The sequence below is a fragment of the Arachis hypogaea genome, chromosome 4 (genome assembly GCF_003086295.3).
Source record: "Arachis hypogaea cultivar Tifrunner chromosome 4, arahy.Tifrunner.gnm2.J5K5, whole genome shotgun sequence".
In the NCBI taxonomy this organism is placed as follows: Eukaryota; Viridiplantae; Streptophyta; class Magnoliopsida; order Fabales; family Fabaceae; genus Arachis; species Arachis hypogaea.
The window spans coordinates 101,790,642-101,814,245 of NC_092039.1; the positions used below are offsets into that span (position 1 = coordinate 101,790,642).

At 36.5% G+C, this 23,604-nt stretch overlaps 1 protein-coding gene across 1 annotated transcript; it reads left to right on the plus strand.

Annotated features, from left to right (window-relative positions):
* Positions 1-14,731: 14,731 nt before the first annotated feature.
* On the plus strand, positions 14,732-17,189 carry LOC112795088 (MDIS1-interacting receptor like kinase 2-like). The gene is made up of 2 exons (XM_029297607.2): positions 14,732-16,691; positions 16,774-17,189. Exons 1-2 carry the CDS (start codon positions 16,361-16,363, stop codon positions 17,139-17,141), a joined length of 699 nt encoding a protein of 232 aa, XP_029153440.1. The 5' UTR covers positions 14,732-16,360; the 3' UTR covers positions 17,142-17,189.
* Positions 17,190-23,604: the final 6,415 nt, after the last annotated feature.

Consider the following 23,604-nt stretch of genomic DNA (forward strand, 5'->3'; position numbering starts at 1 on the left):
GAGAGAGTGGTCTTAGATGATGATGATGATGAAGAGTATATACCAGATGACTCTCCTCCTCCTTCCACTGAGGGTACTTCTATTTCCACTGGGAAGAAATCAGCTCTGCTGAATGTGGTCAAAGATGTTGCTCAAGAGTTTGTCTCCCAATCAAATCATTTGATTGCCATGAGTAAGGAACAAAGAAAGCTAACTAGCAAGCATGAGAACTTCCTGAAGAAATCAAGAGATAGGGTGGTTGTGCTTATGAAATTCATTGATAACATGAATGAGGATGAAAATTAGGCCACTGAGGATGAAGAGGAAGCTGGATCAGAAGGGAATAATTCTGATGCCTAAGATTTGTCTCATGAAAACTGCTACTGCTGCTCTCTTTTTGTCTCATGAATTCTATTTATTTTGCAACTGTTGAACTGTTTTTATTTTGGATGACTGTAATAACTCTAAATACTGTTGCACTTTTGTTGGTTTAACTAGAACTTTGGACTGTGATCTAACCTTTTCTTGCAGGAGTTGTATTGATGTTTTTGTTGATTTTGTTTATTTTCCACCCTTGATGACAAAAGGGGGAGTAATAGCACTAGAATGAATGATGGTATTATGTTGATGCTAATAGCACTAGAATGAATGATGGTATTGTGTTGATGCAGCTACTAGTAATTATTTCAGATTTTTATCTAAATCGCTGCACTAAAATTTGATTTCACATGATGAATCCTTTTGCTGCTGATATTAGATTAATGTTGGGCTGATTATGTGATGTTGCTCATTTGATATCTCTTAGACAAGATGTGCATAGCTCTTTATTGTGCTTTCTTTAAGTACAATGCATAAATAGGAACAAAGAGGAAAGCATAAATCAAGGGGGAGCTAACATTGAAAAGGAAAGGGGGAGCAACATAAAAGCAAATGAAAAAATATCAAAGGGAGTTTCTAAACCTTACTCAAATTCACTTCCTTTTGATTATTGCTTAAATCATGTTTGTCATCAAGGGGGAGATTGTTGAGTTGGGAAATTAACAATATTAATTAGTGATGACAAACATTATTTTTGGGCAAAATAAATAATTAGTGTTGATCAATTTTAATGGCATATTACAAATTATTTATTTCATGTTGCAGACCAAATTCATTTAAGCAGCCCAAATGGTATAAAGACAATATAACAAGGCTGATGGATAAAGCCCAAACAAAAACAAAAAGATAGAAGCCAAAGAAATTAGATGGGCCAAACGGGTTACACACCAACACCCGATCCAAGCCCAATCTGGCTTCTTAATTTCAATTTCCTCCATGTTGCTCCAACCAAAGCAACGTTACCCTCCTCTCAGATCAAGTCAAATCAGCTTCAGAAAAAGTAAGAAAGAGAAAGAGAGAAAGAACTTCTTCACAAAGCAAAACACCAAAGAAGCAAGAGAGAGAAAGGTTAAGCTTGATACACAGAAATCTAATCACAAAATTCAAACCAAATCAAGCTTAGGTTAAAGGTATTCCATCTCATCTTGCTCACATCAAATCTTCTTCTCTTCATCCCTACTCTCTATTCTATCCGAAAATGGCATTCAAAGAAAAAGTTTATCTCTGTTCTTCACTGCTACAAATCCATGGTCACAAGAGATTCTTGGGGACCAAGTTGCATCTCTATGGTTCAGATTTGGTTGACCATTGGAAAACAATTTCGGTTACTCCTTCATGGCTTTCGGTCAAGTTGGAAAAGTCATAAGGAAAAGTTCCACTTTGATGATTGAGAAGAAAAAGTGAGCTTGTGGGTTGGTGAAGCTCAAGGCTCAAGATGTTGACCTTGGAAGAAGAACCAAGGAACATGCAAGGAGATAAAAAGAAGCTTGTTGTTCATTCTGAAGGAAGGAGAGATAACCAGAAAACTTGAGGTGTTTGTTCTGATAGAGCTCTTTGAAGAAGTTTAACTAACTGGACAGTGTAACCTATTCAAAGGTGCATTCCGCCAGTATGAAGAACTAAATCAGAGGCTTGCTAATCTGGTTTTTCACATAGCACAGAGGCTGTAGATGAAGTCAATCTCCTTTATGTTTTACTGTTTGTAATGTACTTTTCTAAGCTTATCCTTCTGTAATTTCTTGAGAGAAAAGGCAAAGTGAGAAAGCTTAAGAAAAAGCCATGAATTGAAAAAGGCTGAGAGATACACTTGAGAGAAAATCCTAGAGTTATTTTCAGATTTCTTTAGGTTAGCTAAGTGTCTTGTATCTTGTACCTGTTTGGTATCCCTTTCTTAGTTGGGTTAGCACTAAGGGTGAATAGTTAGGAGTTAGCATAGCCAATATCAAGTTAGGATAGAACTTGAGTGTGAAATTGGTGTATGTAATTCTGTTAACTATAGTGAAATTCCTCCATAATTGTGGAGGAGACTGGATGTAGGTTGCATAGCACAAGGCAACTGAACCAGGATACATGCTGGTGTTCTCTTTCCTCTTCTCTGCTAAGTTCTATTTTCTGATATTCATGAGACAAAAATAAATTGTCTCATAAATTTCTGCTGCTGAGTTCAAACAGAATCAGAATTGTAATTTTCTCTAAAAAGGTTCATAACAGCAACGTAAAAAGGAAGGCATAGATTCAACCCCCTTCTCTAAGCCTACCACAACCTTCAATTGGTATCAGGAGCTAAGGTCTCAAGAATCAAGCTTAACCGCTTGGAGCAAAGATCCAATGGCGAACAACTTGGGCACAACCACAATTGCGTACACCCTCACTGAAGGTCAGTCAAACAACCGACCACCTTTCTTCAACGGGAAGAACTATTCCTACTGGAAAGAAAGGATAAGGATCTTCATCCAATTCATTGACTACAACCTATGGAAGATCGTTGTGAGCGGTCCAAAGATCCCAACAAAAATAAGTGCTGATGGAGTGGTGACTCCAAAAGAAGAAGCTGAATGGAATGAAGATGATAAGAAGAAGATAGAGCTGAACGCTAAAGCAATCAAGCTTCTTTATTGTGCTATCAACTTTGAAGAGTACTGATGAGCGGATAATTTATATGCTTTTTGGCATTGTTTTTAGGTAGTTTTTAGTAAGTTTAAGCTACTTTTAGGGATGTTTTCATTAGTTTTTATGTTAAATTCACATTTCTGGACTTTACTATGAGTTTGTGTGTTTTTCTGTGATTTCAGGTAAATTCTGGCTGAAATTGAGGGACTTGAGCAAAACTCTGAAAAAGGCTGACAAAAAGGACTGCTGATGCTGTTGGAATCTGACCTCCCTGCACTCAAAATGGATTTTCTGGAGCTACAGAACTCCAACTGGCGCGCTCTCAACGGCGTTGGAAAGTAGACATCCAGAGCTTTCCAGAAATATATAATAGTCCATACTTTATTCGGAAATTGACGATGTAACTTGGCGTTAAACGCCAAGTACATGCTGCTGTCTGGAGTTAAACGCCAGAAACACGTCATGATCCGGAGTTGAACGCCCAAAACACGTTATAACTTGGAGTTCAACTCCAATAAACGCCTCAGCTCGTGGATAGATCAAGCTCAGCCCAAACATACACCAAGTGGGCCCCGGAAGTGGATTTATGCATCAATTACTTACTCATGTAAACCCTAGTAGCTAGTTTATTATAAATAGGACTTTTTACTAGTGTATTTGATCATCTTGGGACGATTAGTTCTCAGATCATGGGGGCTGGCCATTCGGCCATACCTGAACCTTTTACTTATGTATTTTCAACGGTGGAGTTTCTGCATACCATAGATTAAGGGTGTGGAGCTCTGCTGTACCTCAAGCACTAATGCAATTCTACTGTCTTTCATTCAAATCCCTATTATTCTTATTCCAAGATATTCATTCGTACCCAAGAACATGATGAATGTGATGATAAGTAACCCTCATTATCATTCTCACTTATGAACGCACGTGATTGACAACCACTTCCGTTCTACATGCAACAAGAGCTTGAATGTGTATCTCTTAGATTCCCCAACAGAATCTTCGTGGTATAAGTTAGATAGATGGCGGCATTCATGAGGATCCGGAAAGTCTAAACCTTGTCTGTGGTATTCCGAGTAGGACTCTATGATTGAATGACTGTGACAAGCTTCAAACTCCTGAAGGCTGGGCGTGATGACAAGCGCAAAAGAATCAAGGGATTCTATTCCAACCTGATTGAGAACCGACAGATGATTAGCCGTGCTGTGACAGAGCATAGGAACGTTTTCACTGAGAGGATGGGATGTAGCCATTGACAACGGTGATGCCCTACATACAGCTTGCCATGGAAAGGAGTAAGAAGGATTGAGTTGAAGCAGTGGGAGAGCAGGCGTCCTTGAGCCATACAGTATCTCCATTCGCTTATCTGAAATTCCCACCAATGAATCTACATGAGTACTCTATCCCTTTTATTATTTCTATTTTCTTATCTTTATTTTCGAAAACCCATAAACAGATCTAATCTGCCTAACTGAGATTTACAAGGTGACCATAGCTTGCTTCATACCAACAATCTCTGTGGGATCGACCCTTACTCACGTAAGGTTTATTACTTGGACGACCCAGTACACTTGCTGGTTAGTTGAACGGAGTTGTGAATTCAACTGGTGTCACAATAATAATTTCATACAACTTAAAGAATAGTGATCACAATTTCGTCCACCAAGTTTTTGGCGCCGTTGCCGGGGATTGTTCGAGTATGGACAACTGACGGTTCATCTTGTTGCTCAGATTAGGTAATTTTCTTTTCAAAAACTTTTTCAAAAATTTTCTTTTCTTTTTCGTTTTTCCAAAAATGTTTTTCGAAAAAAAAAAATAAAAATACAAAAAAATTAGAAAATAAAAAAAAATCAAAAATATTTTGTGTTCTTGTTTGAGTCTTGTGTTAATTTTTAAGTTTGGTGTCAATTGCATGCTTTTAAAATTTTCCTTGCATTTTTTCGAAAATCCCATGCATTCATAGTGTTCTTCATGATCTTCAAGTTGTTCTTGACAAGTCTTCTTGTTTGATCTTGATGGTTTCTTGTTTTGTGTCTTTTCTTGTTTTTCATGTGCATCTTTGCATTCATATTTTTCATACATTAAAAATTTCTAAGTTTGGTGTCTTGCATGTTTTCTTTGCATAAAAAAATTTTTCAAAAATATGTTCTTGATGTTCATCATGATCTTCAAAGTGTTCTTGGTGTTCATCTTGACATTCATAGCATTCATGCATGCATCTTGTGTCTTGATCCAAAATTTTCATATTTTGGGTCATTTTTGTGTTTTTCTTTAAAAATTCAAAAACCAAAAAAATATCTTTTCCTTATTTCCCTCCAAAATTTCGAAATTTTGGGTTGACTTGGTCAAAAATTTTAAAAATTAGTTGTTTCTTACAAGTCAAGTCAAAATTTCAATTTTAAAAATCTTATCTTTTTAAAATCTTTTTCAAAAATCATATCTTTTTCTTAATTTCGAAAATTTTAAAAATTAATTTTCAAAAATCTTTTTCTTATCTTTATATCATATTTTTGAAATTAGCTAATAATTAATGTGATTGGTTCAAAAATTTGAAGTTTGTTACTTTCTTGTTAAGAAAGGTTCAATCTTTAAATTCTAGAATCTTATCTTGTAGTTTCTTGTTAGTTAAGTCAATTTTAAAATTTAATCTTTTTACCTTTTATCTTATCTTTTTCAAAAATTTTATCTTTTTCAAAATTTGATTTCAAAATATCTTATCTAACTTCGTATCTTCCTATCTTTTTCAAAATTTGATTTCAAAACTTTCTCAATCAACTAACTAACTTTTTGTTTATTTCTTATTTTTTTCAAAACCAACTAACTACCTATCCCTCTCTAATTTTCGAAAATTCTCCCTCTCTTTTTCAAAAATTCTTTTTGTTTTAAATTTTAATCTTAATTATATTTTGTCTTTGATTTTCAAAAATTACTAACCTCTTTTTCAAAAATTATTTTCGAAATTTCTCTTCCCTTCTCTTATTCTATTTAATTAATTAATTACTAACACTTCTCTTCACCTCTCTTCATCCAAAAATCCGAATCCACCCTTCTTCATTCTCTTCCCCCTTTCTCCTTCTACTAACATAAAGGAAGCTCTATACTGTGACATAGAGGATTCCTCTTTCTTTTCTTGTTTTCTTCTCTTTCATATGAGCAGAAACAAGGGAAAAGGCACTCTTGTTGAAGTTGATCCAGAACCTGAAAGGACTCTAAAGAGAAAATTAAGAGAAGCTAAATTACAACAATCCAGAAACAACCTTTCAGAAATTTTCGAACAAGAGAAGGACATGGCAGCCGAAAATAATAATAATAATAATGCAAGGAGAATGCTTGGTGACTTCACAAAGCCAACATCCAAGTTTGATGGAAGAAGCATCTCCATTCCTGCCATTGGAGCCAATAACTTTGAGCTTAAGCCTCAACTAGTTGCATTAATGCAACAAAACTGCAAGTTTTATGGACTTCCATCTGAAGATCCTTATCAGTTTTTAACTGAGTTCTTGCAGATCTATGAGACTGTAAAGACGAATGGAGTTGATCCTGAAGTCTACAGACTCATGCTTTTCCCGTTTGCTGTAAGAGACAGAGCTAGAATTTGGTTGGATTCACAACCTAAGGATAGCCTGGACTCCTGGGATAAGCTGGTCACTGCCTTCTTGGATAAATTCTTTCCTCCTCAAAAGCCGAGCAAGCTGAGAGTGGATGTTCAAACCTTCAAACAAAAAGATGGTGAATCCCTCTATGAAGCTTGGGAAAGATACAAGCAGCTGACCAAAAGATGTCCATCTGACATGTTTTCAGAATGGACCCTATTAGATATATTCTATTATGGTCTCTCTGAATTTTCGAAAATGTCATTGGACCATTCTGCAGGTGGATCTATTCACCTGAAGAAAACGCCTGAAGAGGCTCAAGAACTCATTGACATGGTTGCAAACAACCAGTTCATGTACACCTCTGAGAGGAATTCCGTGAATAATGGGATACCTCAGAAGAAAGGAGTTCTTGAAATTGATGCTCTGAATGCCATATTGGCTCAGAACAAAATATTGACTCAATAGGTCAACATGATCTCTCAAAATCTGAATGGATTGCAACATGCATCCAACAGTACTAGAGAGGCAGCTTCTGAAGAAGCTTATGATCCTGAGAACCCTGCCATGGCAGAGGTTAATTACATGGGTGAACCTTATGGAAACACCTATAATCCATCATGGAGAAATCATCCAAATTTCTCCTGGAAGGATCAACAAAAGCCTCAATAAGGCTTTAACAATGGTGGACGCAATAGGCTAAGCAATAGTAAGCCATATCCATCATCTTCTCAGCAACAGACAGAGAATTCTGAACAAAACACTTCTAATTTAGCCAATATAGTCTCTGATCTGTCAAAGGCCACTTTCAGTTTCATGAATGAAACAAGATCCTCCATTAGAAATTTGGAGGCACAAGTGGGCCAGCTGAGTAAGAAAGTCATTGAAACTCCTCCCAGTATTCTCCCAAGCAATACAGAAGAGAATCCAAAAGGAGAGTGCAAGGCCATTGATGTGATCAATGTGGCCGAATGCACCAAGGAGGAGGAGGACGAAAATCCTAGTGAGGAAGACCTCCTGGGACGTCCTTCAAGCAAGAAGGAGTTTCCTATTAAGGATCCAAAGGAATCTGAGGCTCATATAGAGACCATAGAGATTCCATTAAATCTCCTTCTGCCATTCATGAGCTCTGAAGACTATTCTTCCTCTGAAGAGGATGAAGATGTGACTGGAGAGCAAGTTGCTCAATATTTAGGAGCTATCATGAAGCTGAATGCCAAGCTGTTTGGTAATGAGACTTGGGAAAGTGAACCTCCCTTGCTCATTAGTGAACTAGATACTTGGATTCAGAAAACTCTACCTCAAAAGAAACAAGATCCTGGCAAGTTCTTACTACCTTGTACCATTGGCACCATGAGCTTTGAAAAAGCTCTATGTGATCAGGGGTCAGGGATAAATCTTATGCCCCTCTCTGTAATGGAGAAGCTGGGAATCATTGAGGTACAACCTGCCTTGTTCTCATTACAATTGGCAGATAAGTCATTGAGACAAGCCTATGGAATAGTAGAGGACGTGTTAGTAAAGGTTGAAGGCCTTTACATCCCTACTGATTTCATAATCTTAGACACTAGGAAGGAAGAGGATGATTGCATCATCCTTGGAAGACCTTTCCTAGCCACAGCAGGAGCTGTGATAGATGTCAACAGAGGTGAGTTAGTCCTTCAATTGAATGGGGACTACCTTGTGTTTAAGGCACATGGCCATCCCTCTGTGACAAAAGAGAGTAAGCATGAAGAGCTTCTCTCAGTTCAGAGTCAAGAAGAGCCCACACAGTCAAACTCTAAGTTTGGTGTTGTGAAGCCACAACCAAACTCTAAGTTTGGTGTTCAGACCCCATATCCAAACTCTAAGTTTGGTGTTGGGACTACACACTAACATTGACCTGATCACCTTGTGGCTCCATGAGAGCCACTGTCAAGCTATTGACATTAAAGAAGCGCTTGTTGGGAGGCAACCCAATTTTAATTATCTAATTTTTTTATTTTATTGTTATTTTATGTTTTATTAGGTACATGATCATGAGGAGTCACGAAAAAAATCAAAAAAATTAAAAACAGAGTCAAAAACAGAAGAAAAAAATTTTTCACCCTGGAGGACGCACGGGCTGGTGTTCAACGCCAGTAAGGTGCATCTGGCCGGCGTTCAACGCCAGAACAGAGCACCATTCTGGCGCTGAACGCCAGAAACAAGCAACATCCTGGCGCTGAACGCCAGGAATGTGCCCAGAGAGGAAAAACTGGCGCTGAACGCCAGTAACAAGCATGAAACTGGCGTTCAACGCCAGAAACATGCTTTACATGGGCGTTGAACGCCCAGAACGTGCACCAATGGGCGTTTAAATGCCAGAATGGTGTGCCAAGGCAATTTACATGCCTATTTGGTGCAGGGATGGAATTCCTTGACACCTCAGGATCTGTGGACCCCACAGGATCCCCACCTACCTCGCCCTCTCTCTTTCCATTCATGGTCATCCCTTCTATTTTTCATTCACCACCTACATCTACCCACTCCTCCCCATACACCCCACCTACCTTTACAATTCAACTTCTCTTTCCCACCCAATCCCACCCATATAGCCGAATCCATCTCCCCTCACTCACCTCCATTTTCTTCTTCTTCTTCTTCCTCTCTTCTTTCTTCTCTTGCTCGAGGGCGAGCAATATTTTAAGTTTGGTGTGGTAAAAGCATAGCTTTTTTTGCTTTTCCATTACCATTAATGGCACCTACGGCCAGAGAAACCTTAAAGGGAAGACAAAAGCTTCCACCTCTGAGTCTTGGGAGATGGAAAGAATATAAGCCGTCATAGCTCAGTGGTAGAACATGTGGCTGCAAATCAAGAGATCCCTGAGATAACTCAGGGAATAAGTTATCCTCCACACAAATATTGGAAGCAACTAAGGGGAGAAACACCAAAATTACTAGGAATCATTCAACAGAAGCAAGGAAGAGACATAGAGGAGCTCAAAAAGCACCATTGGACCTTCAAGAAGGCGCCACCCTCACTCAGGTGGATTCATTTCTTGTTCTTTATTTCTTTCTGTTTTCGGTTTTTAATATTGTGTTTATCTATGTTTTGTGTCTCTACTTCATGATCATTAGTATGTAACCATGCCTTAAAGCTATGAATAAAATCCATTAATCCTTTACCTCTCTTAAATGAAAAATGTTTTAATTCAAAAGAACAAGAAGTACATGAATTTCGAATTTATCCTTGAATTTAATTTAATTATATTGATGTGGTGGCAATACTTTTTATTTTCTGAATGAATGCTTGAACAGTGCATATTTTTGATCTTGTTGTTTATGAGTGTTAAAATTGTTGGCTCTTGAAAGAATGATGAACAAAGAGAAATGTTATTGATGATTTGAAAAAAATCATGAAATTGATTCTTGAAGCAAGAGAAAGCAGTGAAAAAGGAAGCTGGCGAAAAAAAAATGGCGAAAAAAATATAGAAAGAAAAAGAAGGAGCAGTAGAAAAAGCCAATAGCCCTTAAAACCAAAAGGCAAGGGTAAAAAGGATCCAAGGCTTTGAGCATCAATGGATAGGAGGGCCCAAGGAAATAAAATCCAGGCCTAAGCGGCTAAATCAAGCTGTCCCTAACCATGTGCTTGTGTCATGAAGGTCCAAGTGAAAAGCTTGAGACTGAGTGGTTAAAGTCGTGATCCAAAGCAAAGAGTGTGCTTAAGAGCTCTGGACACCACTAACTGGGGACTCTAGCAAAGCTGAGTCACAATCTGAAAAGGTTCACCCAGTCACGTGTCTGTGGCATTTGTGTATCCGGTGGTAATACTGGAAAACAAAGTGCTTAGGGCCACGGCCAAGACTCATAAGTAGCTGTGTTCAAGAATCAACATGCTTAACTAGGAAAGTCAATAACACTATCCGAAATTCCGAGTTCCTAGAGAAGCCAATCACTCTAAACTTCAAAGGAAAAAGTGAGATGCCAAAACTGTTCAGAAGCAAAAAGCTACAAGTCCCGCTCATCTAATTATAATTAATATTCATTGATATTCTGGAATTTATAATATATTCTCTTCTTTTTATCCTAATTGATTTTCAGTTGCTTGGGGACAAGCAACAATTTAAGTTTGGTGTTGTGATGAGCGGATAATTTATACGCTTTTTGGCATTGTTTTTAGGTAGTTTTTAGTAAGTTTAAGCTACTTTTAGGGATGTTTTCATTAGTTTTTATGTTAAATTCACATTTCTGGACTTTACTATGAGTTTGTGTGTTTTTCTGTGATTTCAGGTAAATTCTGGCTGAAATTGAGGGACTTGAGCAAAACTCTGAAAAAGGCTGACAAAAAGGACTGCTGATGCTGTTGGAATCTGACCTCCCTGCACTCAAAATGGATTTTCTGGAGCTACAAAACTCCAAATGGCGCGCTCTCAACGGCGTTGGAAAGTAGACATCCAGAGCTTTACAGCAATATATAATAGTTCATACTTTATTCGGAAATTGACGACGTAACTTGGCGTTAAATGCCAAGTACATGCTGCTGTCTGGAGTTAAACGCCAGAAACACGTCATGATCCGGAGTTGAACGCCCAAAACACGTTATAACTTGGAGTTCAACTCCAATAAACGCCTCAGCTCGTGGATAGATCAAGCTCAGCCCAAACATACACCAAGTGGGCCCCGGAAGTGGATTTATGCATCAATTACTTACTCATGTAAACCCTAGTAGCTAGTTTATTATAAATAGGACTTTTTACTAGTGTATTTGATCATCTTGGGACGATTAGTTCTCAGATCATGGGGGCTGGCCATTCGGCCATGCCTGAACTTTTTACTTATGTATTTTCAACGGTGGAGTTTCTGCATACCATAGATTAAGGGTGTGGAGCTCTGCTGTACCTCAAGCACTAATGCAATTCTATTGTCTTTCATTCAAATCCCTATTATTCTTATTCCAAGATATTCATTCGTACCCAAGAACATGATGAATGTGATGATAAGTAACCCTCATTATCATTCTCACTTATGAACGCACGTGATTGACAACCACTTCCGTTCTACATGCAACAAGAGCTTGAATGTGTATCTCTTAGATTCCCCAACAGAATCTTCGTGGTATAAGTTAGATAGATGGCGGCATTCATGAGGATCCGGAAAGTCTAAACCTTGTCTGTGGTATTCCGAGTAGGACTCTATGATTGAATGACTGTGACAAGCTTCAAACTCCTGAAGGCTGGGCGTGATGACAAGCGCAAAAGAATCAAGGGATTCTATTCCAACCTGATTGAGAACCGACAGATGATTAGCCGTGCTGTGACAGAGCATAGGAACGTTTTCACTGAGAGGATGGGATGTAGCCATTGACAACGGTGATGCCCTACATACAGCTTGCCATGGAAAGGAGTAAGAAGGATTGAGTTGAAGCAGTGGGAGAGCAGGCGTCCTTGAGCCATACAGTATCTCCATTCGCTTATCTGAAATTCCCACCAATGAATCTACATGAGTACTCTATCCCTTTTATTATTTCTATTTTCTTATCTTTATTTTCGAAAACCCATAAACAGATCTAATCTGCCTAACTGAGATTTACAAGGTGACCATAGCTTGCTTCATACCAACAATCTCTGTGGGATCGACCCTTACTCACGTAAGGTTTATTACTTGGACGACCCAGTACACTTGCTGGTTAGTTGAACGGAGTTGTGAATTCAACTGGTGTCACAATAATAATTTCATACAACTTAAAGAATAGTGATCACAATTTCGTCCACCAAGTATCGGAAGGTGTCTAGATGCAAGACAGCCAAAGAAATCTGGGAAAAACTCCAGGTTACACATGAAGGCACCAAACAAGTCAAAGAAACGAGGATTGATATGCTGCGAAAAGAGTACGAGATGTTTAGCATGAAGGATGGAGAAAGCATTGATAAAGCATTTGAGAGATTCTCAATCATAATCAACAACCTTGATGCTATGGGTACAAACTATGTAGAACAAACCTTGGTGAGAAAACTCCTTAGAAGCCTCACAAAAGAGTGGGAAAACACTGCCACTGTCCTAACCGAGAGTAACAATATAAGTCCCATAACCTATGATGAGCTGAGAGGAAAACTCCTTGCCTATGAAGCCACACACACAAACACAGACTCAAAGAAAAAGGGAATAGCCCTCAAGTCACAAGTAGAACCGAAAGAGAGTGAGTCTAGTGATGGTATTTCAGATGACGAGCTTTTGTTTTTTGCTAGGAAATTTAGAAGGATGATGAAAAGCAAGGGCAAATACAAAGGTTCAAGTTCAAAGGAGCAAAAGATAGACTTGAGCAAGGTGACGTGTCATCATTGCAAGAAAACTGGACACTTCAAGTCAAACTGCCCAAAGCTCAAAAAGGAGGACAAAGGAAAGAAGGAAAGGAAGAGAGTACTCATGGCAGCTTGGGAGGATCTTGAAAATGACTCAAATGAAGAAGAAGAATCTGAAGGAGATGACAAGGACTGTTTCATGGCTGGAAACAACAATCTTGATGAGGTAAACTATTATGATTTGACCATTGAGGACTTGCATGCTATTATTGATGATCTTACCTTAAACACCTCAAAACTGCTTGACAAATACAATGAATGCAGATCTGAAAGAGATGTGTTAAGAGCTGAAAATGAGTTTTTAAAAGAAAAAGTGAAGGAAACTGAATGTGCTTTAGACATCATTGAAGAAAACAGATTTCTAAAATCTGAACTTGAAAAATTAAAAGGAAAGCACATTGTGGATCCTTCACATGAGTTAATTGCTGAAAATGAAAGATTAAATGACAAAATTAAAAGGCTGAATGGTGACTTAGCAAAATTTGCTCAAGGTTCTAGTAACTTGGACAAATTACTTGCAAGTCAAAAACCATTGTTTGAAAAATCTGGTTTAGGCTACATAGCCAAGGAAGAAGCAGTTTCTAATATTTCCTCTATAAAGTTTGTGGCTTCTTCATCAAATACCAAAACTATACCAAACAAAGTTGGTGTTGAAAATGCTCCAACATTTGAAAAAAAATTTGATGAAGTATACACAAGTGAAACTGAGCATTCAAAAAAAACTGAACCGAGTTCAAACCGGCCAGGTTTGGGTTACATTTCGAAAAATGAGGATGCTTTCAAGAAACCACCATTTTACTACAAAACCTCATTTTTGAAAGGTAAAAATATTCAAAAAAATTCTGGTGAAAACATTTTTGCAAAGAGGAATAATTATAACAAAAATCAGTTTGTCAGAAGAAATGCATCTCCTCCAAAAACCAGAAAATTCCAACCATTTAATCATTTCAAGCAATATAACTCACCTAAATTTCAGCGGCACACATCAGAATAATTAAAAATTTCGCGAAACTATACGGACCAACAGAATAATTAAACCTTAAAAATACCATACAATCCCTAAAAAAATTTTAAATTTTTAGTTTAGTTCCTTTATTTGAGGAACAATAAGATGTACGACGAACTCATTTGTTTAAATAATTAAAATTATTTATTTATATAATTTTTCAAAAAATATGTATAAAAATAACATTAGTATTCTAGCTAGTCTAAATCTAGTTCATTATAAGTTTTAGCCTTTTAGGTGACGAAGAACTCGATATATGAAAAATATTAGAATAGTTAGTTAATAATGTTTAAAAATACAGACTAAAAATATATTATTTAATTATTAAATTAAAGAAATTAAACTAATAAATAAAAATAATAAAAAAAATAGTAAATCATGCTAGGATTGACTTTTTCTCTTTGGTATATGTCTCTCTCTCTCACTGTGTCTGCGTGCATGCACGCGTGTGTAGTATATATGACTATATATTTCGCAGAATTTAATATGCCCAACTTACACGTTCATTCTATGTTCCACCAACGAATTGAGAATCCCATCGTGGAAAGACCAAAGTTCTACGTTCCACTTTAACGGAACAGAAATTCACAGAGATAACTTCATTCTACCTTTGATTTTCATGGCCTATATAAGTCATAGGTCATCTCCAAAAGAGAGACTTTGACCTTGTAGAAAATGACATTAGTTATTGATCGCTGAAGAAACCTTGCAACTTCTCTGAGGTAATATTGTAATAATTTGCTGACAAAGCCAAAAGCCTTGTTCCACTTATCCTGAGGCTTTAAGTTGTGGAATTAGTGAAGAATACATTACATTCATCATACACTAGCTACCATGGCCTTATCATTCACTTGCGTTGTTTTCATATTAGTGCCACTTGTATTTGTTGGCAGCATCACCACCAATGCTGAAACTCACAAATCCAAATTGTCACCCTTAGATAAAGAAGCCAATGCTCTGTTTTCAATCAGTGAATTGTGGGGTATCCAATATAATAATGTCTCATACCGTTGCCACCGGCCCGGAATTAAGTGCAACAAAGCTGGAAGCATAACAACGCTTTCACCTCCAACTCCAAGGAATTACAGCTCTGACTTCTTCCCACAACTATGCAATATGCAACTAAAATTTTTAGTTTTTCCAAATCTAGTCCGTCTAGATTTCAGTGAAATGGGGTTATGTGAATTCCCTAAACTAAGGGGTCTCGAGAAGCTACAACATCTCAACCTATCATACAACCATTTTTCAGGTGAGGCTCCTTTAACATTATTGACAAATCTAACTCAACTTGTGGTGTTGGACATTTCCAATAACCAATACATTAGTGGTCCAATTCCACAAGAACTAAGCAAACTGGAGAGACTTGTCACGTTGGACTTGAGTGCCAACGTGCTCAGCGAAGGCATTCCATTGATCTTGGGTCAAATGAGCAGTCTCACACACATGAAACTTTCCAATAATCTCCTGTATGGGGATCTTCCTTTCACACTGGCAAATCTAACTCAACTTCTTGTGTTGGACCTTTCCCAAAACAAACTTAGTGGCTTCATTCCTCATGAAATAGGGAAATTAACAAATTTATTAACCTTAGACCTGAGTTCAAATTCCCTATCTGGTCCAATTCCTGAGTAAATTGGGTACTTGAACCGTTTGACAAGTCTCCACCTTCATTCAAATTGGCTTAGTGGCTATATACCTTCAAATATAGGACTTTTGACCCGTTTGGAAGTGCCACCATTGGATCCAACATGATAGACGGTTGTATCCCAAAGAAATAGAGCATTTGTTGCATCTAAAAGTTTTAGATCTCTCTCATAATGCTATTTCTGGTGTTATCCCATCTTCTATCTTTATTCACTCTAGTTATGTGGACCTCAGCTATAACAATTTAAGTGGAAGCATTCCTTCTCAAATTGGAAACCTTTCATATTTAGACCTTCGTTACAATAACCTTAGTATCAAAAACACAAAGGGATTTGAGTCTATTACAGTGTGCTATCTGCATCGCAATCCCTTTCTTCCTGATGGAAATTATGACTGCGATGATCCACAAGATCAATTAGAAGACCATCACAATAAGCATTCTAGTCGATCATTGGTTTTGGTCATAATCGTGGTCTGCATTACCATTTCATTGGGTTCTGTTGGGATTGGAATATGCATTTTCCATGCCAGGCATCATGACAAGCTTGAAAATAAGGCCACAAAAAATGGAGACTTGTTCTCAATTTGGAACTATGATGACAAAATTGCATTTGAGGACATCATTCAAGCCACACAGGGCTTCGATATCGGATATTGCATTGGAACCGGTGCTTATGGTAGCGTCTACGAAGCGCGACTTCCAAATGGCAAAACTGTTGCATTGAAGAAGCTTCACAAAACAGAATCAGAAAATCCATCCTTTTACAAAAGCTTCTGCAATGAAGTTGAGGTCTTGACAGAGATTCGCCACCGCAACATCATTAGGCTTTATGGCTATTGTTTTGCATAACCGATGCATGTTTTTTGTGTACGAATACTTGGAAAGAGGAAGCTTGTACTGTAACTTGGCCGACGAGATGGAAGCACAAGAGTTGAAGTGGAGCAAGAGGGTGAACATCATCAAAGGGACAGCTTATGCTCTTGCTCACATGCATCATCACTGCCTTTCTCCTATTGTTCATCGAGATGTCAGCAGCAACAATGTTCTGCTGAATTCAGAGTTAGAAGCTTGTGTCTCAGATTTCGGTATAGCAAGACTTCTTGATCCTGATTCATCTAACCAAACTCTTCTAGTTGGCACTTATGGATATGTTGCTCCAGGTAATTTCTAATTCTAATTATCCAAATAAATTACTATCCTCATCATCATTTATATAACTCTCTATGGTTGTTTTTGATGTAGAATTGGCATACACCATGAGTGTGACTACAAAATGTGATGTTTATAGTTTCGGAGGGGTGGCATTAGAAACAATGATGGGTCAGCACCCAGGAGAATTCATGTCCACTATGTCAAAGCCATCTACGCAACAATTATTGGTGAAATATGTGTTGGATCCGCGGATTCCACTTCCGAAATCTCGAAAAGATATGCAAGATGTTGTGCATGTTGTAAAGCTAGCATTAGCATGCCTCTCCTCTGACCCAAAATCCAGACCATCAATGCAGGATGTGGCTAATGAGTTTTTAGCTCCCAAGGCTTCCACGAATTCTTCTTTTTATGATGTCTCAATCTACCAATTGATACAATATCAAGTACATGTCATATGATTGAATTTTATCAGCATATAAATGCAAGATTGAAGGTTGTAACTTTTAGTGAATCACAAAATAATGCATGACTGAAAGTTTTAAGCATATAACTATGACATCCCTCAATGTTCTAATTATATAGAAAGGAAAAATATTCTGTGTGTAGATTCCTTTAATGGTAACGCTATGGTTTCAAAACAAATTTAGTTTAAATTGATCAAATTGTTTGATTACATTATTTTTTTAAGGCAAAAAAATTTCTTTTGGCTATCAGATTAGACTCTTGAACCGTTGGCCCAACTAAAAGATCCAAAGAGTTCAACAACTGAAGGAGCCTCAACATTTCTCCCAGCTTAGTTGGATGTCCTCGGTTTTACAAAACATTTTTTTTCCATTTTGAAAAGCATTATTTAAAGTCATATTAACACTTCTTAATTCTATAGTCTCATAATAATTACCTTGTACACCAAAATTCTCTTCGCTCATGTACAAATATTCCTTCTTATTTATTTACTAATATATCTATACTAACTTAGCCAAACTAAATATTTGGAGCATTAAAACGTCATTTAAATGTTCCTTTTATAAAAAAAGAAAAAAGAAAAAAGAAAAATTGTAATAGAGAAACTTACATAGCTTCTCTACTCTCTGGACGTACACTGAGGTTAAGATCTTGTCAACTTGAGCTGCTTGGGGACCACATTTCGTGCTTAACTAGGGTGAGACTCGCATGATACGTTCATTCGTTGAATGGGAAATCAATGATAGTATATAGCATATTTTAATAAGTATTATATTATTTAAAAATTAATTAAAATATATACAAATTAAACTAATATTAAATTTGATGTAATTTTTTATTTAAAATATTTTATAATACAAAATTTTTTTATATTGAAATTATACGAAATAACATCTTTATTTGTTCTTTTTATTTTTGTATTTATTTTAATTGACAGACTTAATCTTTTTGTGTGGTGTTTGTTCTTTTTTTTTATTTTTGATTGTGTACTGGAGTTACTTTTTTCTTCTTCCTATTATATGTTATTGTGAAGACATGTTCTTTCTGAATTCTTGACTTGTATATATTTTCTAGACGAAATTATTATTTCTACCCACGAAAGTTGAAGACGTTGGCATATCTACCTATAGAAAAAAGAAATTATCATTTGTACTCATGAAATATGGGTTCCACACAACAAAATTATTCAAACACTAAAAAATTACCTAAAATCCTTAAATTACCCTTATCTTCACCACCACTTTTCTAATCTTAAATCCCACCACCACCCCCTTCACCCAGCCACCCTAAATGGAAGAGTTTCTAACCCTAACCTTCTTCACCCAGCCACCACCTTCTTTCCCTCCAAAACTCACACACGGAGCCATTACACACACACCCCCACCCGAGGAAGAAGAAGAGAAGAGGAGGGAGAGGGAGACCGCACTAGCAACGTGGGGACTCGCCGCCGCTATCGCATCATCGTCGCCGTTGTTGAGGGAGCCCGAAGAGGAGATGCGAGCCAGAACCGAGGAAGGAGGAGCTGTCGCCGCCATCGGCCCTTGCTACTACCGGCTCCGTCGCGTCTGTCGCCACCATTGATTGAGTCCATCGCTGTCGTTGTCGCTGGTTTAGAAGGAAGAGAGCACGCAAGAGATCGGAGAAGGAGGAAAGGGCGACAGCGCCGATGGATGTCACTGTCATCATCGTCGTCAATGCTGTTCAGTGTAGGAGGAAGAACCGTTTTTTTTCTCTTTACTTTTTCTATTGTTGTTGTTGCTGCTGTTGCTTTATGTGAAGAAGATGATGATGGAGGTATAGTGGTGGGGGTGGTGATGGTAGTGATGAAGGAAATGAGGCAGTGGTGCTCTTGAACTCAGAGTTTGGCTCAGACGAGGGTGAGACAGGGAAAGAGAGAATGAGAGTTGGATGATGCGTATGATGATAAGGGTAATTTGGAGATTTTATGTAATTTTTTAGTGTTTGGATAATTTTGTTATATGGAACTCATGTTTTATGAGTACAAATGGTAATTTCCTTTTTCTATGGATAGATATATCAGCGTCTTCAACTTTCGTGGATAGAAATGGTAATTTATTCTATTTTCTATTATTTTTTTTGTTCTATCTTTTTATATATATTATTCATCTGAAGATATGTCTTAGATTCGTTTATTTTTCTTTCTACTTAATAACTTGATTTGCATGTCATCTAAATCTGATGATATTATTGTTGGTGAAGTTGGTTCCTAATTTTCTATAATTAATGAATAATATAGATGTGCAATATAAATGATGTTTTAAATAAATGAAATTTTGGTAGTATTACTTATTTTATTTGTTGTAACAGGAGTTTGAGTTTCAGTATTTTTTTGTTGGGACAAATGTCTTAGTAATAATGTATTGTTGAGAACATAGTTAAAATCATTTACTTTGACTTCAAATATAAGTGTGAGGTTGTATAAATTTTTCAATTAGGATGGTACTTCAGTATCATTACTATCTTGGAGTATAATTAGATTTAAGATAGTTGTGCCTAATAATTTTTTCTTTCTCTATCAAATAACACAAAAGTTGTTGTAATACTATGATCTAAAACCTTTAATTTAATTTGAATCTATAATAATTATTGAGGTAGTAATTTATAATTTGATAATTTTTTTTACGATAAAGTATAATTTGATGAAGTTTGATGAAATTTTTTATAATTTGAATCCGTAATAATTGTTATGTTGTAGCACAAAAAAATTATTTTTTTGTATTTTTGTGGATTTTTTTTTGATATCTATTTATTCTTCTTTTTCTATTGCATATAGTTTTTTAATGACATCTATAATGGTAAGAATGAAATTTTTTACACTATTTATTGTGTGTGTATATATATATTGAATAAGTTATTTTTAAAAAGAATAATTTAAATAGCATAAAATAAAAATATCTGTTAACATTTTTTTGTAATTTACTCTATCAGACAATGTCTCAAGTGATACAAACTCAAATAATATTAAAAAATAATCAAAATTGATTCTTTGATTTATATAGCATATTGAAATAAGTATAATTATAAGAATATAATTATATGTAAAGTATTACAAATAATAGAAAAAATATAAATAATAAAATTAATAAATGTTTTTTTCGTAAATTTGTTTTAAAAATATAATAAATATTTTTATTTTGTATCTAATCATTTAATAGAATCATTTTTAAGTAAATAGGTTTATGTATAATATATAAGTATATCAAATAGTATGAAATTTGAATAATTTATAATTTAAAATTTATTATGATAATATTATTATGACACTTTTAATGTAGATGTTTATTATATTTAATTAATTATTTATATTTTCATTAAATAATAATATGTAATAAAATAATTAATTATGGGAGTTATGATTTTAATTTTTTTAAATATTTTACTAAAAGTTGATTGATTAATTTTTAAGTTTTGCCAAGTAATTAAATTTGATGATGTGACATCATTAGAGAAAAAAAATATGGCTTAAATCTAATGTACAAAGAATTAGTATCAACTTTTATATAGTAGAAATAGATAGATCGTTAATACTTAATAGTCATACTTTTCAATAGTATTTTTCAAATGATATATAGAAAAGGTGATAATAGTTAAGCATTCATTATAAGCCTCTGGTGCACGAAATTGCAATCACACTTTGCAATCCCGCACAACTAACCAGCAAGTGCACTGGGTCGTCCAAGTAATACCTTACGTGAGTAAGGGTCGATCCCACAGAGATTGCCGGCTTGAAGCAAGCTATGGTTATCTTGTAACTCTTAGTCAGGATATCAAAGATTATCAGGATTGATTGTAAAAAGCAAAAGAACATAAAACAGGTACTTGAATTGCAGTGATGGAGAATAGGTTGAGGTTTTGGAGATGCTCTGTCTTCTGAACCTCTGCTTTCCTACTGTCTTCTTCTTCAAACACGCAAGGCTCCTTCCATGGCGAGCTGTATGCAAGGGTTTCACCGTTGTCAGTGGCTACCTCCCATCCTCTCAGTGGAAATGTTCAACGCACCCTGTCACGGCACGGCTATCCATCTGTCGGTTCTCAATCAGGTTGGAATAGAATCCAATGATTCTTTTGCGTCTGTCACTAACGCCCAGCCCTCAGGAGTTTGAAACTCGTCACAGTCATTCAATCATTGAATCCTACTCAGAATACCACAGACAAGGTTTAGACCTTCCGGATTCTCTTGAATGCCGCCATCAGTTCTAGCTTATACCACGAAGATTCTGATTAAAGAATCCAAGAGATATCTACTTAATCTATGGTAGAACGGAGGTGGTTGTCAGGCACACGTTCATAGTTGAGAATGATGATGAGTGTCACGGATCATCACATTCATCCGGTTTAAGAACAAGTAATATCTTAGAATGGAAGCAAGCATGATTGAATGAAAAACAGTAGTAATTGCATTAATCCATCAAGACACAGCAGAGCTCCTCACCCCCAACCATGGGGTTTAGAGACTCATGCCGTGGAAGATACACAAAGAAACGTGTAAAGTGTCATGATGTCTAGATACAATGTCAAAAGATCCTATTAATAGTGAACTAGCAACCTAGGGTATACAGAAATGAGTAAGTGACATAAAAATCCACTTCCGGGCCCACTTGGTGTGTGCTTGGGCTGAGCATTGAAGCATTTTCGTATAGAGACTCTTTCTGGAGTTAAACGCCAGCTTTGGTGCCAGTTTGGGCGTTTAACTTCAATTTTTATGCCAGTTCCGGCGTTTAACACTGGGAATTTTGAGGGTGACTTTGAATGCCGGTTTGGGCCATCAAATCTTGGGCAAAGTATGGACTATCATATATTGCTGGAAAGCTCAGGATGTCTACTTTCCAACGCCGTTGAGAGCGCGTCAATTGGGCTTCTGTAGCTCCAGAAAATCCACTTAGAGTGCAGGGAGGTCAGAATCCAACAGCATCTGCAGTCCTTTTCAGCCTCTGAATCAGATTTTTGCTCAGAACCCTCAATTTCAGCCAGAAAATACCTGAAATCACAGAAAAACACACAAACTCATAGTAAAGTCCAAAAAAGTGAATTTTAACTAAAAACTAATAAAAGTATACTAAAAACTAACTGAAATATACTAAAAACATACTAAAAACAATGCCAAAAAGCGTACAAATTATCCGCTCATCACAACACCAAACTTAAATTGTTGCTTGTCCCCAAGCAACTGAAAATCAGAATAAGATAAAAAGAAGAGAATATACTATAGACTCCAAAATATCAAGGAAACTCAGCTCCAATTAGATGAGCGGGACTAGTAGCTTTTTGCTTCCGAACAATTTTGGCACCTCACTCTATCCTTTGAAGTTCAGAATGATTGGCATCTATAGGAACTCAGAACTCAGATAGTGTTATTGATTCTCCTAGTTAAGTATAATGATTCTTGAACATAGCTATGTCATGAGTCTTGGCTGTGGCCCAAAGCACTCTGTCATCCAGTACTACCACCGGATACATACATGCCACAGACACATACTTGGGTGAACCTTTTCAGATTATGACCCAGCTTTGCTAGAGTCCCCAATTAGAGGTGTCCAGGGTTCTTAAGCACACTCTTTTTTCCTTGGATCACAACTTTATTTCTTTCTTTTTCTTCTATTTCTTCTCCCCTTTTTTTTCGTTTTTTTTTTGAATCACTGCTTTTTCTTGCTTCAAGAATCAATCTGATAATTTTTTAGATCCTCAATAACAGTTCTCTTTTTCCTTCATTCTTTCAAGAGCCAACATTTTTAACATTCTCAAAACAACAAATTCAAAAGACATATGCACTGTTCAAGCATTCATTCGGAAAACAAAAAGTATTGTCACCACATCAAACTAATTCAACTGGTTTCAAGGATAAATTCGAAATCCTGTACTTCTTGTTCTTTTGTGATTAAAGCATTTTTCATTTAAGAGAGGTGATGGATTCATAGGACATTCATAGCTTTAAGACATAAATTTTAAATTTTATTAATTATGAATTAAGAACAAGACTCAAAAATAGATATAAGATGAGACTAAAAAAATAGAAAACAAAAAATTTAAATAGGCTCCTAATGATAGAGGTTTTCACAGAGTTAGGACTCAACAACCTTGATTTTGAGAAGTGGATGCTCCCTCAAATTGAGGGGAGAACTTTTGGCGTTTCAGTTCTTGAAGTTCACGCCCCTGCTTCTCTTGTTCCTTCAGCAATTTGCAGAGCATGCAGTTCTGATTCTGCTGTTCTTCCTTAAGTTGCTCCATAGTTTCTTGTAACTTGGTGATAGATGCTTCTAGGCTGGCCCAGTAGCCAATTTCAGGAAATTCAGGGAGGAACTCCTGCGCCCTCCTTTTGATAGAGTTGTCTTGCATTTGTCCTTCCATTGACTTCTTAGTGATTGGATGTTCAATGGGTATGAATTCATCTACTCCCATCTTTACCCCAGCCTCTTTACAGAGCAAGGAGATCAAGCTTGG

Bases quoted from the DNA above. Each gene is read 5' to 3' on its own strand.
- LOC112795088 (XM_029297607.2), top strand. From the start codon at position 16,361: ATGGCTATTGTTTTGCATAACCGATGCATGTTTTTTGTGTACGAATAC. The intron at 16,692-16,773 runs GTAATTTCTAAT...TTTTTGATGTAG, and splicing joins TTATGGATATGTTGCTCCAG to AATTGGCATACACCATGAGT.